Below are 18,260 nucleotides of genomic sequence, written 5' to 3'. Positions count from 1 at the left end.
TTTTGAAGGTAATGTGCATATGAGCTTTTTTCAGCCGTGTCTCTTCTCCTTCTCTACTATTAAAGTAAGTACGTACTCAAGGCTGGTTGGGTTAGCCGATATGGCTTTGCATTTCAGGCTGTTATTGGCATCCTTCTGGGTTCAAGTGCTGCGTTCAACGTGAAAGCCGCCTGACCCGTTAGACCCGTCTCTCAAAGTGATGATCAACCCTGATTGAGAGGCGATGGTCCTTTGAACCGGAAAGCGGCTCCCACCGACGACCGTGAGTGTTGAAGATCCGTCACCCCCAAATGAAAGCCAAACCCCAAGAGCTGCGGTTTCGGGAGGCCGAATGGAATGTGCGAACAAGGTCGGGCGTTTTCAACTGGGTCCTGCTAGGGGTCAACAGACCCCTACGGAGAAATCATGCTGCCAGTCATTCTGTCGACAGCGCGCTAACACCTCGGGACACTTAGGCCGGGGCGTGGCAGGCTTGGTTCGCTTACGCCGTACCGGGACCGGCGCTAGGCCCAAGGGAGCGTCAATCGGGATCTCCGTCCTCCAGGGTTTTCACGTTGACGGCTTTCAGTTGGTCCAGTTGCGGCTTCCGGCTTTTGGACTACGAGGGCGCGCAAGAGCGACGGCGGCGGCAGAGGAGGAATTGGAAGGTGGTGTGCGACTGTCCGGATGTTCATGGGTTTTGCTTTGATGGGAGGATGGTGCGCTCCACTGAGCCATCATGGGCCAGTGCCAGGCCATTTGATTGGTGCATTCGACGTGTCGCTACCGGGTAAAAGACCCCGCCTCCTCCACCCCTCCACTCTGGTTCGCCGGCCTGGGGACCCGACTCCTCCTCCTGCTAGTGTACGTACCGGCCCGGGCATTGTCAGACTGTCAGATCAGACAAGTGCGTGGTGTAGTTCCATCACTCACTCAGCTACACTACCAGGCTGCCTCTAGATTTTTGTGGCCCGTTCATGCCATCGATTTGCTTCCGTACAAGCACGGGCATCGCTGCGCCATTCTTCACGATTCAAACTTTCAGGTTCATCTTAACCAAGGAAGTAGAAGCTGGCCATTCACATTCACGGGTTTACCCCAGTGGCCATCGTTTCCTTGCCCACTGAGCGCACTGCACTCGACACATTAAAGCCCAGTCTTGTCACTTGCAGTGCATTGCCCTGGCCATTGGATTTGCCCACTTTGCGGGCTAGCTTCCAGAACCGTCCCAGCTCTCCCGGTCTCTCAGCTGCAGGAATCGGCCCTGTCCTTTTTCAGGTTCTCATCCTGTCGTCTCCATTTGCCATCCGCTCTGCCAGTCGCAGCTGCAGGTGCCTGTCCCTTGAATACTTAGGTAGAGGTAGGTTCCAGGTCGTTGCGGGTTACCGTGCCGCAGCAAATAAACCACCTCCGCCCACCGCCTTTTTTTTTCCCAAGAGGTTTCCATTTTCTTTTTCTCACTGAGCACAGAAACTCAGTTTCTTACCATCACGTCAACAGAACCATCCCCCCGTCCTGTGTGCGACGCAGGCGTGGATTCACCGTCTCAAAAGCTCGCTCGCAGGCATTGTCGCGGGCACGGCACCTACCGCCAGGGCTTTCCATCGACGGGTACCGGATACATCGCCGGATACTGGAGACTGGAGACTGGATGCCCCATCCCCATTCCCATCCCAGTGACCGAGACCAGATCCAGGTCACCTAGCCCGCCAGGTACCTCAGTCCAGGCCAAAAAAGAAAACCACACCCTCGAATCCGACCCGACCCTGACCCGATTCCCAAGCATTGTTGTCGCGGAGGAAAAGACAAGGATATCTTGTTTGCTGCGCCCAGTGCAGTGTGTTGCGACAGCCTCCCGGGTTTAGGAATCACAGAAATACCTGTTGTATTTCGCTCGCGTCTTCCGTATTCCATCCTTTTCTGCGCCAGTCCATGATTTCTGTGTCAAGGTAACAACAGGTCGGGTTTTAAGAAAGCATCGACTGCCACGCCCATCACCATGGAACCCGTCCCAGAGACCGAGCGAATGGAGGAGTTCCGCCCCTCTCCTCTTCCCAGTCTGAGGGTCAACGCACCCGAGTTCGACTACTTGCGCAAGCCGCCCACCCTTCGCCGATCAACCGACCCCTCTCCAGCATCCCCCACCTCGCCATCTTGGTCGACTCCCACGCTTCCATATCGCCCTCGCGCCTCCTCCCCGCTGTCTACGCTTCATGTCAGGTCGAGGTCTGCAGTAAACCTAGCACCACCTATGGCGCGCACTCAGTCTATGCCCGGCGTAAACGGGTCCGGTCATCTTCTCTTCTCACCACATATCCGGCCACAAAGCCCTGCTCAGTCGCCGAGCCGGGTCCGTCCTTTGCGCAAACCAGTCGACGAAGTTTTCCCTTCCTCGCCAACTCGTGTCTCGGTCCATGACCTTGAAAGGCAGCTTTCCGAGAGAAACAGCTCGCCAAACCTCACCCTTGGGTCAACATCTACAGTAACTTCAACGGCCCGACTACGAAGACCTTCTTCACCTTTACGGCTTGTTCATCATGCCAGCACCACATCGTTGTCATCCGTACCATCAACTCCTTCTTCAGTCGCATCGTCGCCATCCTACCGAGCTCACGACTCGTTTTCCAGCAACTATTACACAACCTCCATGCCTTCAACACCTACTTCCATGAGATCCAGGAGCCCCAGTATTTCCAGTCTTGAAACCATCCCAGACACCCCAGATGCCGAGGAGGCCGCTCTAGAAGCCGAGAGAATCGCGCAACTGAAGGCCGCAGCGGAGGCGGCGGAAGATGGCGGTGATACCAAAAGCAAAGCGAATACGGATGCTTTGTCGCGAGGCAGGACATTAGGGTTTGTTTCCAGAGACAAGCGGAAGCGGTGGAGTGTCTGCGGTGCCGAGAGGAGACAGGATCTCGATTTGGAGACTATTTGGGAGGATTAAACCTTTCGGACCTGTTAGTGGTGTGTTTCTCTTGGTCCGGTACAGTACCAAGAAACGACGCCCGTCACAGTAGCGACACCCAGACAGGCAGATGCGCCCGGTGTTCCCGATCTGGGTACGAGGACGAGGTTTATCTTGTTTGCATACTGGGCGGCGGCTTTTTTTCAGTCTTTTCTTCTTTTTTTACCAAGCATATCGGCATCGAACTCTTTCAACCATTGGGAAATATGGGCGGCGTTTGGTGGGGATGGAATTGTTCCCTTCGATACCCTCTCTGCATGGGTGTCCGACAGTCGAAGGACGCCTATGGCAGCAGCCGTTCTTGTGCGTTGGGTAAAGCAAAGCACTTTGCGATGAATGTGGTGTGGGTTTTGTTTTCAGCCATCATCATGAATGAGGTCAATTTGTCGTTTTTTTTCGCGGCCTTCTTTTTCCTTCGCTCGTTTCGTTTAGCGACTATTGGTTGGGGCCTTGGAATGGAGTTGGACTGTATGTTACCATCGGATTTCCCTACGGCTTGAATTAGTTAGTCATAAGCGCTCTAAAGGATTTGCCTAGCCCTCTCCATATCATCATCAAACTGGATTGTGATTTGTTGTGGAATGTGCTTTTTGCTCCGTTGTGGCTTCCCTAGCGTACCCTCCTTGCTCATCCACGCTCGACAGGTTGACAAATAGCAATCTTATACGGGTACGGTGGTGGACATGCCGAAGATACAGACAAGCTTACATCGTAGGCACAGCGCATCTGAAAGGAACATGATGTCGTACAGTACTTCGTCCATTCACTCTTGCTATTCCCTCAGCCTCTGTTTACTCAAGATAACATACTCATTTCTCCACAATTCTGCTACCTGATTCATCGTCGAAGAAATCGAATACCCGGTCCAACCTAATGACAACCTATGACGGCGCAGTTACGCGGAAGTGTCAGACCCTAAAGTGAACTTTGTCTGGCTTTGATAACCTATCATACCGGCGTAAGACCTTTAGCGATATAGGATAGTTCGTGAGCATGTTAGTATGGCCATTGTAATTTTTGCGGCTTGATTATTACTCTTGATATAAAGAGTGACGTCGAGCAGATATAACACGAATATGATAAACATTACACTAAGATATAACATCGACCTCAGTCAAAAGGTATTCTTCTCAAACTCTCCACCTGTCCCCTCTTCCGCATTTCCTCCGCCGCCGCCAGACTACTCGGCACCTTGATACCGCAGCAATCGCCCCAGCCAGTCGGCTGATGAACATGCCTCTTGCCATCACTATCGTCGTACACCTCCACCTCGCCGCCCTCCTCTTCATTCTCCTCGCTACCCAAGGCATTGGGATCTTGTTCGCTCATACCCTCCGCCGCAGGAATTAGCGATCCGAACAAGAAATGCTGCATAACCGGTAACTTCTTCAGCACCTCCGAAACAAACATCCTCCTCATGCCGCCCTCAATTTTCTCCCAATTTTTGGCGCTACTGATATCATCCAGCATCGGACTATGCCACCTCAAACCTTTCACCGTCTTGGTGCTATTGACAAACGCCACCTGGCCCAGGTACAAAAAGTCATGCCCGAACTCCTCCAGCGTCAGCTCCTGATGGATCGCCCGTGGCGTGATAAAGTGGTGATGCAACAGCTGGCTGGCACCAAACAGAAATGGCAAGAACTGGTAGTCGTCCAGCCCCCACACGCCGTGCGAGCCTGCTGGCTCGAGATAGTACGTCATCTGAATCAGGCGCATAACTTCTAGGTAGCGGGCGAAGATGCGGAGCACGACGGCTTTGAAGTCAGATTGTTCGAGGACCGAGAGCTGGTACAGGCACAGCAGCCACATGATGAAGTTGAGCTCGTGACCCGAGCCGTAGTCGATGCGCGTGCGGTTGCCGAAGGACTGGTTGAGGTAGGCTGAGGCTTCAGTGACGGCAGCGTCGGGAAGTTTGCCTCCCAAAAAGGCGGCGTGCCATTGATGTCCGCGCTGCTTGACCTTGTCGAGAAAGAGACGGAAGGTCTTGTTGCCGAAGCGGGAGCCGCCTTGGTCGTCTGGTGGCGACTCTTTGCACAACGCTTCGGTCTCGTCAAGGATGCGAAGGATGGCCTTCACGGGCTCGCTTAGGTCAGAGTCCTTGATAGCCGAGATGGGCGTGTCGGCTACGGATTCGGAGAGGGAGAAGACGAAAGAGAGGATGAGATTGTAGGAGGGAGAGGCCAGGAAGAGCTCGTGGTCTTTTCGGAGAAGAATCCGCCGGACGGGCGTCTGGAACTCCAGAGTGGATGGGTTAGGGCGCGGAGGTAGGGCGGGGGTTTCTGGGACCGGAGTCGGGTTCGATGGTTCCTGCTTCCGTCGCCTGGGCTCTAGCTTGGGGATACGGTCTCGTAGATTCGGGATGGCCTGGCCGGCTTTGGAGATGGGTTGTCCTGGAGCTGCTGGCGATCCTTGGCCGGTGCCTATGCTTGACCTTCCTGTTGTCGCGGATGATTCCATGATGGATGAAAGCTGGATGTACTAAGCAGTGTGAAGGTGGGCTTCTCCGTGGTCGATATTGCAGTTGACCGTACTCGGTGTTTTATATAAGATGACTGATGGAAGCTGGGGAGATTGGTTCCGTGATGTAGGTGGAAGGGTCCGAGTGTGGATGTTGGAAGGGAAGTTTACCTACCTACCCTAACGTAGTGACGGGCAATCCCCTGGACGCTGTGAGCATTCTAGTCTACCCCGCCGTAGAGCCATCGTGGGGCAGGCAAAGTGCTGACGGCGGAAAGCGTAATGGCGTTCTTTGGCTGGGCTGCAGCTTTCTGAAAGCTTGGCAGGCACTGCGGGCCCGCCGCTGGAAAGGAACGGAGTGGGGTCACCTCAAAAGCTAGCGCCCGGGCTGCAGATCCCGTCGAGGAGGAACGACCCGCCTTCAACATCCCGCCTTCAAATCTTCACTCGCGCCTCAGAAACAAGCTCGCTCACCACTTGATTTCAACCGCCGTCCGTCAACCAAATTCTAAGCCCCGCCTACCGTCACACCGACCCAAATTCTACTCACATCATGGTCACCGTGGCACCTGAAGCGTCTCTCAACGCCCTGCCCCGGGCGGATGGATCGGCCAGATACTCATATGCTGGGTACACGGTCACGGCCTCTGTTAATGGACCCATCGAGGCTCAGCGTCGGGACGAACATGCTTACGAGGCTCACGTTGATGTAATCGTACGACCCTCTGCGGGGGTAGGAGGTGAGAACATCATAATGGCACCACCACCCACGCGAAGGACTACATCTCACCTACTTTACTTTTCTATATAGGAACACGAGAGCGCCATCTGGAATCAATTTTGCAGTCCTCTCTTTCTCAAATCATCCTTGTCAAGAACTTTCCCCGTTCCGTCATCCAAATTGTTCTTCAAGTTGAGAGCACGCCTGAAAATGCTTACGTCAACACAAAACTGGTCCAGGCCAGTTTGGTAAGAGAATTCGAACCATTTCTCCCTCTGTCGGTAGGCTATAACTAATCCTGGCAAAAGAACCTCCCCATCATACCGGCCTTGTTCCAGACTGCCGTTCTTGCTCTTCTATCGGCTGCTGTGCCAATGAAGGCAACCGCTACATCCACAGTCGTGGCGGTGGTATCCGACGACGGTTCGAAGAAGATCGTGGCTGATCCCTCCCCCAAGGATATCAGAGAGGCAACCTCGCTACACGTCCTTGCTTTTACCTCGCACGATGAACTTCTTCTTTCAGAAAGCGAAGGCGACTTCACCGTCAAGGAATGGGATGGCGTTTACGAAAATGCCCAAAAGATTTGCTGTCAGACTGCCTCAAAGCAGGACGGTATCGATATGATGCTTGACGATGACGCGTCCAGCCCAGATATGGGCCATTTCCTTCGGTCGACGCTGGAGACCAAAGTAGCATCCGACCTCCACTGGAAGTGAAGATACATTCGGTCTCGGACTGTCTGCTCGTATCTCGTGCGTTTCAAAAGCCGAAGGGTTGAACAGTCGGCTCATGATGTTTCCGGAATGAGAACTCATAGGCCTTTTCGCCGGTTGACGGGACAAGTGCAACTTGCAATGCGACTCGATAATCCTTATCCGCGGCAAAAAGCCTGTCTGGACGGATACGAACCAGACACGTTGCAAAGATAACCGCTACCCTCTCGGCACAATCACACATCACTCGGCAAAGTGGAGATTGTGATGGCGTTGGATATCAATCAGCGCAACGGAGTGGATAACGATCTCGAGCGAGATTTTACGTGGATTATGCACGGGTTCCTTTGACAAAACATCGCCACTTCAAACGCACAAGAGGTGGGTCCGACATAGGGGTTATGTTTGAATATTCCAGGCCAGGGCCAGACCCCTGTTTCATGTCGCCTTTCCCAGGCACTGATGTCACGGGGCATTAAGGTCTTGGTGTCCCGGGTGTGACTGAAGAACCAATCGACAAGATTAGAACGGATATTATGAGTGCTTTCAATAAGGCACTGGGGCTGTGGGAGTTATCTAATCCGAATGATGGAGCCACGCAGCTGTGAGCCTCGAGCTGATGGTTTGGTGCCCCTGCGTTGGGCTTTTCGAAAGCGTCTATTCTTCGCCTCCCTATGTGTCAGGCTTGATCTTATGCAACACGCAATTCTTAGTCCCATTCCGACTCCTTGACTATTGGTTGTGTTCGCCATCTTTCTAGCTGTCTACGCGGCTTGGACGGCATCAATGCACAACGGCCTTTGTCTGATTCGAGCGGGTCAAACAGAGCTTCACGGAACACCACATCGGGCTGTCATGAAGATGTGCAGTGTAAGTTTGTGCAGTGAGAATAGCGAAACGAAAGCGCTTGTGTTGTGATGCAGATGCTGAATACCGCAAAGGCATATTGATTGATGCAGAATCGAGCTTTGCTACCCTGCCTTGCCTGCGCCCTGGCCGGAGACGGACTGTCGGCGTCCTTCGGCAACCTGTGCCGGGAGATGCTGTCTGAGCGGCTGAGCTAGCGCCTGTACCCCGGACGTTCGCCTCCAAAACCCCAGCAGTACCAGGATACATGAGACGTAACTTAACACCTCGAATTTCAGTCTACCATGCTCTGGACCCCTCCTCGCATCACAATGGGAAAAGGGGTGGGAGGACTGATGAGAAGCTTCGAGGTACGCCAGAATCCCCGAGGACGCCTCTGTCACAAGCACTGGGACCATACAAGAGATTGGAGAAGCTGAAGGCACTAGTACATACACCGTGCTGTATCCATATTCTCCTGCAGATACACCCATCTTGACACACCTGCTTCCGCGTTTCGATACCCGCCATTGCAGCTCTTTGTATAATGCTGTAACCCAAAGGAAACCGCACAAGAACGTCCCCAAACTTGAGTCCCAAATTAGAACAGCTATACATATGTAATAGTGTACACATAAGTGTTTGGTGTACACATTCCGGGGTAGCCTAGGAGCTCCAACTCCACCCCTGTGCCGCATCCGGAATGCATCGAACAGCTCCGTCCTGATCTCACAGATTGCGACCCGCCGAAACGTCTACTACTAGGTAGTGTACACTACCTATCACCGGCGCCCCACTTCTCTCCCGGATTTGTCTCGTGGTATTAAATCACAAGCACGACTGATGTTAGTTATACTGCCTTCATCGTCTGCTCTTCATTCGTGTGCATATTTGCTACTTTCGCTGTCTATACCCTTGATTCGAGGACTTCCATTCTCTCTGCATCTGGATGCAGGCTACATTGTCAGAACTCTGGTAGTTCTCACTGTCCTATCTCTATCACTTCTTTTAATACTTCTACTGTTCACAGTTCTCCGTTGGATTCCCAGACGAGTTCGAGTCATTTGACGGTCCACTTACTGTCCTAATCACGTCGAAGAACTACCACGGCACAAGTCTATCGATTAATCTTGGAACTTCTATTCTCATACCCGCACCCAACTAAGACTATTGATAGCTGCATATCAAACCCAGGTACTTTTGCCCTTTCACCTTCTCTGCAGTCTCGGCCTTTCTCTCACATCAAGCGCCATGTTGGCTACAACTTGGGGATGATCGAAAGTCTGGGCGAGTCTCGACCAGGATACCCCGAAAACCAACGGACCCGCTAACTGCTCGTTCACAACTTACCAGATTTGCCTCTGTCCTCGACCCTTCTTTGGCCCATTGTGTAGATTGACAGCGCCATCACGTTAGAATTGATTACAAAGCCAAGCTTGCAGCGAATCTCGAGACGCAAGACAACCGCCGCCGCTGTTTGATCTGTTTCCCAGACACTTTGTACTTGCTCGTGTTTGCGTCCAGGCACAGACATCTCGCTTGGAACACAAGCAGCTAAACTATCTTGGGAACGTCGCAATTCGTTCCAGCGCCCGATTTCGCCGCGTTGCATTCACCGTTGCACCGATAAGATTGCGTTGCAGCAGGTCGCATCTCACACAGACCTTTGCCTTTGTTCTGGTTCCGTGCGATCCGATAAGTCAATCGGAACGGCCCTTGCACTAATCACACACTGTACGGACTACTCACTCCAACGGTGACTTTACCCCATACTCAACCCTACAATCGAAGGGGGGCGTTTTCCCAGTGCGGCCTTCCACTGGCTACTTGCGATCTCGAATCACTCACCAACTCGACCGGACTTTTTTTTCCAGCAGTGAGCTGAGCCGGCGCATTTCGTACCTGGCTACCGGACAAAGAACTGGCTAAACTTGGGCTGCGGCAAAGCAAAGCGGACGATCTGCCGAAAATAGACAACGACATCTTCCACTACGGTAGCACCTGCACCAGAGACAGCTCCCACCGATATCGATCGATCCACCCAACACAATGCCGTTCTCTAGCAGAGAACCTGTCAACATGCCGCTGCCGGCCCCAATCCTGTCACCCACAGCGATCCACCCCGCGCTGAGCGATTCGGCCACCTCGCCTGCGCCTGGGAGTGGGAGTGCTGGGACCTCTCATCCCAACGCCCAGAACCGTTCCTCTGACTCTCCTCACCCACCATCTTACCCACACCCGCTCCTCCTTCCGCTCCCACGCACCCGCCCGTCGTTCGCATCCTTGGATCAGTGTGCCTCCGATGGAGTTCCCCAGGCACGTTTCTCCGATGATGCTGACCGCCCAAAGAGTTCATATGCAACTCTAGGACGCGCATCAACTTTGGATTGCGCGATCTCCGACGCAGATACTGCAGCTGGAACCCCCAATCTCCGACATGAAGGCCTGGACTCTGTGACACCCAGACAGACTCCCAAACCTGCATTCGCTTCTCCCTTTATCTCGCTAGATACCCCCGTGCAGACGGACTACAACCCGGTGCGAACCGCGCTCTCTCCCGCTTCAGCGTCAGCCTCCACCTTCGCTCACTCGCAACCACCACCCCACGTTCCCGGACATAAGAAGAACGCCCTGTCGATTGAGTCTGTGCCCCGGCAGACTATTATGAAAGCATTGGCATCGGTGGCCCGCAACAACAGACCTGAGCCTCTCTCTCTTTCCGGCATGCTGTCCGCACACAACATGCCTCAGGACGGCGACAACCGTCCCTCCACTTCGTCGTCGCAGAAGCTGTGCGATGCCCTCAACGGCATTGCTCTCTCCGGCAGCACTTCGCTACAGTCACCATGCTTCTACCACAACCGCTTCGACGACGCGGTCGACATCGACAAGGTGCTGGAGGAGATCAAGAACGATGAGTGGATGTCGCATTCTCGTCTTGTTCAGACGGCCACTGGTGTACGAGAAGTGTCCAAGCAGCTTCAGCGACGGCCCATTCGACGAGCCGTCAAGAATGTTATGATTGTCACCAAGGCCCGCGACAACCAGCTGGTTGTCCTCACCCGTGAACTAGCCCTCTGGCTTCTCCGAACCCCCCGTTATGGCTCTGATCTGGGAGTAAACGTCTACGTTGACGCCAAGCTTCGAAATTCGAAACGCTTCAACGCTACGAGCATTACCGACGAGAATCCACGCTTCCAAACCATGCTCAAATATTGGTCACCGGACCTTTGCTGGAGTCAGCCCGAAAAGTTTGATCTGGTGCTCACTCTGGGCGGTGATGGCACCGTGCTCTTCACATCTTGGTTATTCCAGCGTATTGTCCCGCCAGTATTATCATTCAGCTTGGGGAGCCTGGGCTTCCTGACCAATTTCGAATTCGAGAGATACAAGGATCACCTAAATCGCATCATGGGTGACGAAGGTATGCGCGTCAACCTGCGCATGCGCTTCACATGCACGGTATACCGGGACGGGCCCCTCGGACAAGAAATGGAGGAAGGGGAGCAGTTCGAAGTTCTCAACGAGTTGGTCATTGACCGAGGACCGTCGCCTTATGTGTCCAACCTCGAACTGTACGGTGACAACGAGCTGTTGACCGTCGTCCAGGCGGACGGTTGCATCTTTTCTACTCCAACTGGTAAGTCCAACCACAGTGATGAGCACAAGCAAAGCAGATCTGGCGCTAACGTGATTCTTCTTAACCTAGGCTCAACAGCATACTCCCTCTCCGCCGGCGGCTCCCTCGTCCACCCCGACATCCCCGCCATCCTTCTCACGCCTATCTGCCCACACACGCTCTCCTTCCGACCCATGGTCCTCTCCGACACCATGCTCCTCCGCGTCACCATCCCGCGCAACAGCCGCGCAACCGCCTACTGTGCCTTCGATGGCAAGGGCCGCGTCGAGCTCCGCCAGGGTGATAGCGTCACCATTACTGCCTCCCAATACCCTTTCCCTACAGTCGTCCGCACCGACGCCGAGTGGTTCGACAGCGTCTCTAGAACATTGCGGTGGAACACGCGCGGCGCGATGCAAAAGGCCTTTGACGCTTCCTCAGGAGGGACTGGAAGCGATGCGGGTGGGGAACAGGAGGAGGAAGGGTGGGATATTGATACTGATTCGGCTTGTTATGCGAGCGAGGAAGGGAGCGTGAGTGCGAGTCCGTTGAGGAGGCAGATGAGTCTTTTGGGGATGTGAAGCACATGATTTTCTTTGTTGTATACAAAAGAGTGAAGAGGACGTTGGATTCTTTGGAAAGAAGCAATGTGTTTCGAGAAGGCATAAGCGATGGAATTTTTTCTCCTTCTTTTTATTCCCCCCCTTTTTCCATATCTCATCAATGGGGGACGAGATATTCTGACTGAGGAAAGACAACAAGAATAATGAAGCAGGAAAGAGATCAGGCATGGGGAGGATAGAGGCACATCAATGCACGTGTTAAGGGATTGGGTTGAAGTTCTTGAGCTGAATTACAGTACACAGCGCCCAACAGCTCTACATGCGCTTTGATTAGAAATCTTTGGAAGGCAATGGATATACAACTGGCGTCTACGGCGTTTTCTAGATCATTTCTTTTTTGGCCTATATCAAAGGAGTGGACAGAATAACAAGATTTTCCTGAACAATGAACCCCAACGGAAGATTTCAGTGATCTCTGAATTTCTGGTGCTTTAATAGCCAGATTATGTAATCTAGGTACGCATTCCGGCGCGCCACGCCTGGTATCGTTGGAAACCCTCATTACATTTTACTCATGCAAGCCAATACGTCAGGAAGCGTTCGGTCAGGCATGATGTGCGCGCGCGCATTTTCACTATTTGCTTTATTTTGTCGATCCTCACCGTACACCAATGTACCTCTGTACATCGTCAGGGGTCGCATTATCAAGCATATCTCTGGTATATCTGATTGGTTTACAAAGATATTCACATAGGGTTTCCCTTCCTCGTCCGTTTACTCTTATACAGGACCGAGTATATACAGACACGCGCCGGCTCAAATATGGTGCGTATGAATGCAATGAAAGAGCAGCGTCCTCCACTCCCATTCCTGTTATTGTGTCATGGCAACTGAACGCCGGGCAACCGGAAACTTGCAAAACGTGTTGTTGACACGAACTTGACATGTAATATAGCACAAAGGCACCAGATAAGTCCGCCAACAGCAACTTCGCTTAGCCGCCCGAAGCAAATCCGCACTGAAGCGTCGACTGGGAGATGTAATGAAGTTCGGCAGATCTCCAGACAGGCCGGAATCACCGCCAGTTCCCCTGACTCAATGAAAGCAGTCCGGCAACAGCATCCGCATCCCCCTTCTTACTCGGACTAATTTCGCCACGCATAAACCGCTCGACCTCGTCCGAGCCATCATCCTCGAAAGGAGGAGCACGACGGGAAGCGGTGGGAGTGTTATGTTGCGTCGTCGCAGCAAAGTCTTCGTAAATCCTCAGCTCAGAACCTCCTCCGCCACGTTTATCTCCTCCACGGCAGTGCTGTCCCCTACCACCACCGTCAAGAGGGCCGGTGTTGGTACGGTTTCCGGATAATGAAAACGATGGGCTGGACTCTATTAGAGCGTGGCGGGCCGGTGTTCGGCGGGGATTCGTCACCTTGTCGTGAATTGACGACGACAAGGGACCGGAAGGGAGGAGTCGCCGGTTTGTTGGTCGAATGGCGGATGAAGGTTGGTGGTAGGAAAAGCGAGGGTTTCCGTTCTCGTCTGGGCTCCAGTTCTCCTTGTCGGACTCGTTGCCTTGTGGGGAGATGAACAGGGATGAGGACTTGGGTTTGGTGTTGTGACTGAAATCCGCCGGCGTGTCTGCTGTAAAAGACTGTCTCTTTCCCGCCCAAGTGTTGTTATTGTTGGGCGTCACTAGCCTTCCGGTGGCATCCAGCCCTTTTGTCAGTCGGGGCTTCTTGGTCGAACTGTCCGCTCGGGGAGTTATCTGGCTAATACTGGCGTTACGCTTGTTGCTCCTGCTCAGTTGCAATGGGCTGCCGCCGGCGGTACTGGAAGTCGTCGACCGCAGCAGACTGATGGCTGCAATTGCTGAGCCACGACTCTCGTGCTTGGCTTGCACCGTCAGCGCGTCTTCGCAGTTTTCCGCGTCACAAGCGAACTCCCAGGCATGAACGTCGCGAGACCTTCCGCGTGCAAGGCGAGGCAGCAATGGGACAGCATTTTGAGATGAAGGAAGACTACTAGTAATGGTGGAAATGGGTGGTAAAGTAACTGGAGATTCACTGGGGCCACGTTGGTAGCTGGGCCGGCATGCCGAGTCAAATGATTGCAGCTCTGATGGCGGGAGGCTGGCAGGATTCTGTGGCGGGGAGGTGATAACTTCTGCCTTGCCGTCCAGACCCGTCGACAGGCGCGGACGGAGCGCAGAGGTCGAAGACGAACATGATGAAGGAGGGAAGTTGTTGAAGGAATCGTCTCCTCGGTCAAAGCTGATAGGCGTTGATAGAACGTGGGAGTGGGCTGGGTAGTTCCATCGGCTGGACAGATAGCCAACCGAGCTCGGCAAATGCTGAGACATTAGGAGGGAGTCGTCGTCACTGGCGTGTCTTTGCTTTTGGGCAGGAGTCGCGTATACAGGGTGAGGCAAGCTTTGTTGCTCCTCTTGAGGTTGGATTTGCGGTTCTGGTAGAGGGAGAGTGTCCTCCTGGAGCGTGTCTTCGTGGTTCTGCTCGGTCTCGTGGTCGTCGAGTTTGCTAGGCGAGGCAACCTCCCGAGGCGAGGAGTATTCCTGATCTAAACTTGAAACAGCCTGGATGGGCGAGGTATTCTCCGGCTCGGAGGTGTACACAGGAAGGGTGTTGTCTGAGGACAGTATTTGCATGCCGCCGTATCGAAGCGCGGCTATCTCCTGAGGGGACAAGGGACGTGATTTCCTGCGATCGTTTTGTCGGCGGTTTTGGAACCAAATCTGGCATGCGCGTTAGCTTAGCTCTGTTGCGCGCGGTGAACCTATTGGTGGTGACGTTATGGCTAACCTGAACTTCTTTTTCATTTAAGGAGACGCGGTTCACGATGTCTTGACGCGCTGCCTTGTCGGGTTTGGGGTTCGCATTGTAGGCTGCCTCGAGTATGGCTTTGTCTTTTGCTCTGCGAATCGCAGTCCGGTTAGTCCCACGTGTTGTCGCAAAGATGGGATGGAAGAGCTCGGCAGCCGGCCCCGAAGCCGGTTGGACCCAAACTTACGTAGTTCGTTTTCTCTTCCCCTTTGGATGTCTCTCCACTTCTCCGGACGGCTGTGACGAGAGCTGTGGTGCTGGAGTTTGCGATTCTCTCAGCAATGGGGATTCGAAGACTTGGTTTTGACTGGTACTCTGGGAGAGCTCTTCATGTTCCACCTCGTGGGCGAGGCCAGGTACAGCGGAGGAAAGCTGAGGAGAGGGCGTGGAGGGTGTTGGGGCGAGAGTGTCCATTTCGGTTGGCGAGTGCAGGCCAAAACAATATATGGTGAACCGATCAATGCATACTCCTGCTGGGAAACTGTTCACCGGTCTGCGTCACGTCGGTGACTTCGTATGGTGTCTGTTGGGATCAATGGCGTCGGTATAGGTATGTTCTCCGAAAACAACGAACCAACGTCAAAGGTAACACGATAGTCCCCTACTGGGTATAAGACGAGAAGACGTGTACCCAAGAAAGGGTATAGACCAAAAAGTAAAGTTTGAGAAAGTTGGAAAACTGCAAAAGGTAAGTAGAATGCAGCTAAAGGCGCAAGAAGACGGGTAATGGCAGTGCGTAGGGGGGTTGGAGGATGGTGATTAAAGACATGCAATAGTAGGTAGGTACTTGACGTAGAGGGAAACGGTTATGGGGAATCTTTAACGAACCGCACCGCGTCTTCAACGCGGCATGTCGTGTAGTCATCCGAAATAGGAAATTAAGTGAGCTGGGGGTTAGGGTTATCCCTCGACCACAAGCGCACCTTAGTCGCTAAGCCGTTTATTTTTTCCCCCGATTTCGCGCTTCACGCAAGGGGACTTCGGCGCTAGCTATAGTGTAAAGTGCATGTCAGATCAAATTTGCCCCATCCTGGACCATTTTAACGCGGCCTTTTTGATTCGACGCGCCTTTTCCCAATGTCCCGTTGTCCGGTTCGATATGTCCTTGCCCTTTTGCATCAGACCTTACGACAAAGTTGTTCCTAAAGTGCAAAACTCGAACTTTCATTATGCATTGAACACCTCGTAGCTGCTTGGCAGTAACACGAACCCCAAACCCGGCATTACTCTCAAGACATGTTCTCCATTGCAGCCAGTGAGCAGTGATGCTCTTTGTCACACCCAGCATCCGTCACTTGTCCCAACTAGAACCTCAACTAATCGGTAGATGGTATCCCAACCAGGTACAACAACAACAACAACAACAAAAAAAAAAAAAAAAAAAAAAAAAAAAAAAAAAAAAAAAAAAGCATAATTATGTATATAACTTCCCCGACACCTACAATACGTGTTCATATCTCCTCCAAGATCAAACTCTACCTAAGTCCCAACACCAGCGGCAGTAGAAACCTCCGCCATGGCAAGCAACCATTCCCTCCTCTGTGGATTTGCAACCTGCCGCCTAACCCTCAGTTTCCCACCTGTCCCCTCCTAGGCTCTACCCTCACCACCATCAACACAACCATCAACATCACCAAACAACTCCCCCAACCCATCCCTCAGCGCCCGGACTCTATTAACAGCGACTTTCCGTTCCCTCTCAAGCTCTTCGATCCTCGCCTTCAGCTCCACCTCCTTGGCTTCCCTAGCCTTGAGCGCTGCCCTCGTCATGTCGCGCCCCCGCTCGACGCCGCGCATGCGCAGTGCATACGTGTTAAGCTTGTCGCGGATGGCTTGGCGGGTTGCGTCTGAAACTCCTTTTTCGCTCGAAAGGAGGCTGAGGATTGAGGTGGTGATTTCATAGTCGTCGCATGACCCTGGCCCCGTCGTCGTCGTGGTGGGTCTACCGATACCGCCGCCTGTGGGGGTGGTTTGGTAAGAGCGGCCTTGGGTTTGGCTCAGATTTGTAGATGTTGTCAGATTTGTTGTTATTATTGATGGTGGTGGCGATGGCCCTCTGGTATCGGAGAGCCTGACGCGTTTTGCTGCACCGGGTTCAGATGCTGAGGTTGTGGTGTTCCCTCGTGAAGTTGGGGTCAGCATAGAGGCAGAGGCATCATATGTCCGCTGTGGGTTCGGGGTGCGAGTGCCGGGGTGTGGCATCGCCGTCCTCGTTATGTTGCTCGTTCGTGCTTGGGATAAGGCCGGCGCTGGGACGTTGGTCCCCCTGCGTTGCTGTTCTTGACTCGGATGGGGAGGATTTGATTCCAAAATTTGAACCAGCTGCCTTTCCTCGTCCGACTCAAGGTCGCCGTACTCCTTCTCTTCACACATCGTCGCCGTCGCCGTCGCCGGACGCTTCCTCTTGGAAGGCTTGATCGCCGATATCCCGCTTGCACTGCCGTCCATGTCTTCTTTCTTCACCTTCACACTGTCCAAATCGTCATCAACCGTAGTATCTGAAGCCCAGCCGTAGGCTTCCACTTCGTAGCAGCCGAAATAAGGTTCGTCGACAAAATGCAAACCTTCGCCGTAAGGGGGAAACCAAGGAAGTCTCGGCATCAGCTCTCTACTTGTAAAGTCCGGCACGTACTCCGAATGCTGTATCACCGGCCTCGATTCCGCCTTCTTCTCCCGCTCCTGCGCTGTCTCCTCCCAAAGAAAGAACCCACACTGGCCCGGAATCGCTCCAAGGTCCCGGGGCTCTCGACACGTGTAGAAGAACCTGCCCTGATTAGGTCCTTCCTTCTTGACTTGAAGTCGAATTGCCAACTGCGGCCCATTTATACAACTGCCTATTATGTGCAACGCGAGTTGTGAGCAAACATGTCTGTCAACCTGACCTACCGGCCGTACTTGGCTGGGATTCAAAAACTCACAGTACCATCTTCCTTGCTCTCGATTATAGAATCCGGGATGAGGATTCCTGAAGAATCCGTTACCTCTGCCCATGGTTAAGGGACGCTACACAGGTATTATCTCTCCCAGGTGAGGGGCTGGATGCCCCCAGATATCTGTTCTCAGTGTGCTCAGGTCTCTCGATGAACCTCGCCCCTTAAAGTAGTCTTCCTGGCGAAAATACCTCGCTGGGCTGTGAGTGATGTTCAGAGGTTAAGTCGCAGTGATTCAGAGAGCAGAATATAGCGATGTTTGAATGTAGCTAAGATGGCCCATCTTTCATTCCCGGTAGCCTGAAACGATCAATCGAAGGGTGTCGAGATGAGCTGAGGTCACGGTGACGCTACTAAAAGATTGACTGGCATGTGCATATGAGCCGCATCAAAGAGCAACCTCTTCGCTTTCCTGGCCAGTTAGCTGTCAGGTAGGTACGGGCGTAGCTCACGCAGAGTGGTTGGTGTTAGCAGTTGCTTTGCACTAACAGGTTTATCCGCACTCATAAGCTCCCGCCGCAGGATAAAGTACCTCTGTGTACAGTGCAGGGGCACGTGCGCCTGTCAGAGCTGACGGAAATCAGGGGCAAGCCCCACCGTTCCTGTCCTCCAGCTGATGATGTT

At 53.2% G+C, this 18,260-nt stretch overlaps 7 protein-coding genes across 7 annotated transcripts; 4 read left to right on the top strand and 3 right to left on the bottom strand.

The window, feature by feature from the left end:
• Positions 1–331: 331 nt before the first annotated feature.
• B0T23DRAFT_402111 (uncharacterized protein) lies at positions 332–1,193 on the top strand (the record flags this gene model as incomplete). Its single annotated transcript, XM_062838640.1, has 5 exons — positions 332–349; positions 389–650; position 843; positions 940–1,043; positions 1,132–1,193. The coding sequence occupies 5 exons, from the start codon at positions 332–334 to the stop codon at positions 1,191–1,193; spliced, it is 447 nt and encodes a 148-aa protein (XP_062695145.1).
• A 679-nt stretch (positions 1,194–1,872) lies between these two features.
• B0T23DRAFT_68089 (uncharacterized protein) lies at positions 1,873–3,037 on the top strand. The gene has a single exon (XM_062841640.1). The coding sequence runs from the start codon at positions 1,979–1,981 to the stop codon at positions 2,921–2,923; it is 945 nt and encodes a 314-aa protein (XP_062695144.1). The 5' UTR covers positions 1,873–1,978; the 3' UTR covers positions 2,924–3,037.
• An 836-nt stretch (positions 3,038–3,873) lies between these two features.
• Positions 3,874–5,825, bottom strand: B0T23DRAFT_372930 (rotamase PTPA-2). The gene has a single exon (XM_062836761.1). It carries the CDS (start codon positions 5,402–5,404, stop codon positions 4,055–4,057), a length of 1,350 nt encoding a protein of 449 aa, XP_062695143.1. The 5' UTR covers positions 5,405–5,825; the 3' UTR covers positions 3,874–4,054.
• A 132-nt stretch (positions 5,826–5,957) lies between these two features.
• Positions 5,958–6,844, top strand: B0T23DRAFT_402108 (uncharacterized protein; the record flags this gene model as incomplete). The annotated part of the gene is made up of 3 exons (XM_062838639.1): positions 5,958–6,144; positions 6,216–6,373; positions 6,434–6,844. 3 exons carry the CDS (start codon positions 5,958–5,960, stop codon positions 6,842–6,844), a joined length of 756 nt encoding a protein of 251 aa, XP_062695142.1.
• Positions 6,845–9,766: 2,922 nt separating this feature from the next.
• B0T23DRAFT_426052 (ATP-NAD kinase-like domain-containing protein) lies at positions 9,767–11,887 on the top strand (the record flags this gene model as incomplete). The annotated part of the gene is made up of 2 exons (XM_062839951.1): positions 9,767–11,327; positions 11,397–11,887. The coding sequence occupies 2 exons, from the start codon at positions 9,767–9,769 to the stop codon at positions 11,885–11,887; spliced, it is 2,052 nt and encodes a 683-aa protein (XP_062695141.1).
• Positions 11,888–12,872: 985 nt separating this feature from the next.
• B0T23DRAFT_67995 (uncharacterized protein) lies at positions 12,873–15,264 on the bottom strand. The gene is made up of 3 exons (XM_062841639.1): positions 14,894–15,264; positions 14,686–14,797; positions 12,873–14,618 (listed from the first exon to the last, which is right to left on the bottom strand). The coding sequence occupies exons 1-3, from the start codon at positions 15,118–15,120 to the stop codon at positions 12,945–12,947; spliced, it is 2,013 nt and encodes a 670-aa protein (XP_062695140.1). The 5' UTR covers positions 15,121–15,264; the 3' UTR covers positions 12,873–12,944.
• An 827-nt stretch (positions 15,265–16,091) lies between these two features.
• On the bottom strand, positions 16,092–18,036 carry B0T23DRAFT_372919 (uncharacterized protein). The gene is made up of 2 exons (XM_062836760.1): positions 17,625–18,036; positions 16,092–17,540 (listed from the first exon to the last, which is right to left on the bottom strand). Exons 1-2 carry the CDS (start codon positions 17,695–17,697, stop codon positions 16,297–16,299), a joined length of 1,317 nt encoding a protein of 438 aa, XP_062695139.1. The 5' UTR covers positions 17,698–18,036; the 3' UTR covers positions 16,092–16,296.
• Positions 18,037–18,260: the final 224 nt, after the last annotated feature.

This window comes from Neurospora hispaniola (genome assembly GCF_033458365.1).
Source record: "Neurospora hispaniola strain FGSC 10403 chromosome Unknown B0T23scaffold_2, whole genome shotgun sequence".
NCBI lineage: Eukaryota > Fungi > Ascomycota > Sordariomycetes > Sordariales > Sordariaceae > Neurospora > Neurospora hispaniola.
The sequence above is the reverse complement of the archived record's forward strand: the minus strand, read 5'-3'. Positions and strand labels throughout refer to the sequence as shown.